Raw genomic sequence first — 1,628 nt, 5'->3', positions numbered from 1 at the left:
CACACACACACACACACACACACACTGGTCACTAGTATGTAATCTCGAGTGATGATGACCTTCTAAAACAAAAGACTCCTCAGAGTTTTAATAAACCAGAAGTGGAATTATCACGCTGATGATAGTCTATATTTCCCTTTATGTTCAGATTTAACCAGCAGTAAATGTATCTTCATGGGGCGGCTGTGGCTCAGCGGTATAACGGTTGCCTGCCAACTGGAAGGTTGGTGGTTCGATCTCTGGCCATGCAGTCCCATGTCAAAGTGTCCTTGAACAAGACACTGAACCCTGAGTTGCCCCTGGTGCTGCGCATTAGAGTGTGAATGTGTGTGCATGTTTATCTGATGAGCACGGCAGCCTCGGCCACAGTGTAGAATGTGTGTGAATGGTGAATGTTTCCTGTATGATGTAAAAGCGCTTTGAGTAGTCGTTAAGACTAGAAAAGCAATATATAAATACAGCACATTACATTTCTAACAAGTATTCTTTGTGGATCACAGCCTAAAATATCTTCTTCCTCTGTGCCATTAAATCACATCAACGAGCCAAATTGTTGCAATGGGTGACATCATTAGACACACACACACACACACACACACACTGTGATTTATTTTTGAATCAATCTCACATACACCATCCTGCTGCCCCAAACAATCAATAGAGAACCAAATATTAAAATAGTCCCCAACAAATGCACTATTTCCTCCTGTTTGTTTGCAAAATACTACAGTGAGCAGCTGTTTTAGGAAGTTACTGCTAAAACTACATATATATTTATGTTTTAAAAGATTTACGTCTTCACTAGTAACCAATGGGTCTGGAGGTGAGAGCAAAACACAGGACGTCCGTAATATTGAGAGAATGAATGTCATGACATTTGAGTCTGAACATGAGATTTACTGTAATGACAATAACTCTCACCATGTTTATACTCAATATTAATTGAAGTATAAATCTGTGATGAAGTCCCACTCACCTTTGCAGCTGAGGCTGAGTTCAGACAGACGCCGAACAGAATCACCAATAGCAGCATCATCACCCGTCTGTTTGCAGTCACACCAGCTGAGCTGCTGCTGCTGCTATTTATACTAATAGTCACTGATAGAAACCTGTTATCTCCAACAGCTCTGCTGAAGGCAAACTCAGCTTTACAGCATAGTACCATCGATCTTTTGGACACATTGCTGGCAAAGGGCCTTCCTGCAACTGGAACTATACTGAAGAACCGTGTCCCAAAGCTGTGCCACCTGCCAGTAGACAAACAGTTGAAAAAAGAGGGAAGAGGAACATCAGTGAGCTGGCCATCACAAAATGGTTCGACAACAAACCAGTGCTCATGGCATCCACTGTAAATGGGAAAGATATCTGTACCAGATGGTCCAAGAAAGAAAAGCTCCTGGTCCAGGTTAGAAGACCAGCAGTAATTAAGCAGTATAATGACAGCATGGGTGGCGTGGATCTTTGTGATGTCAAGCAGGACCAAGAAATGGAAATCACGCGTGATCAGTCACTTCTTTGATGTTGTCATCACAAACTCCTGGATACAATACAAGTCTGACAACAAAGCTCTGCACAGACCGTTCAAGAACCCACATCAGGACCTGGATCTCAAATTACCCCTTGCTGAA

General features: G+C 42.4%; 1 protein-coding gene across 1 annotated transcript in view; it reads right to left on the bottom strand.

Moving 5' to 3' along the window:
• LOC116689927 (bile salt-activated lipase) overlaps positions 1-1,180 on the bottom strand; it is a 10,502-nt gene extending 9,322 nt beyond the window's left edge. The window contains exon 1 of the mRNA XM_032516628.1: positions 977-1,180. Coding sequence (XP_032372519.1) covers positions 977-1,165 — 189 coding nt within the window. The 5' untranslated portion in view covers positions 1,166-1,180. The remainder of the gene's footprint in view (positions 1-976) is intronic.
• Between the last annotated feature and the right edge of the window lie 448 nt (positions 1,181-1,628).

The sequence above is a fragment of the Etheostoma spectabile genome, chromosome 5 (genome assembly GCF_008692095.1).
Source record: "Etheostoma spectabile isolate EspeVRDwgs_2016 chromosome 5, UIUC_Espe_1.0, whole genome shotgun sequence".
Lineage (NCBI taxonomy): Eukaryota > Metazoa > Chordata > Actinopteri > Perciformes > Percidae > Etheostoma > Etheostoma spectabile.
Note: the sequence above shows the minus strand (reverse complement) of the source record. Positions and strands in the feature narration are given on the sequence as shown.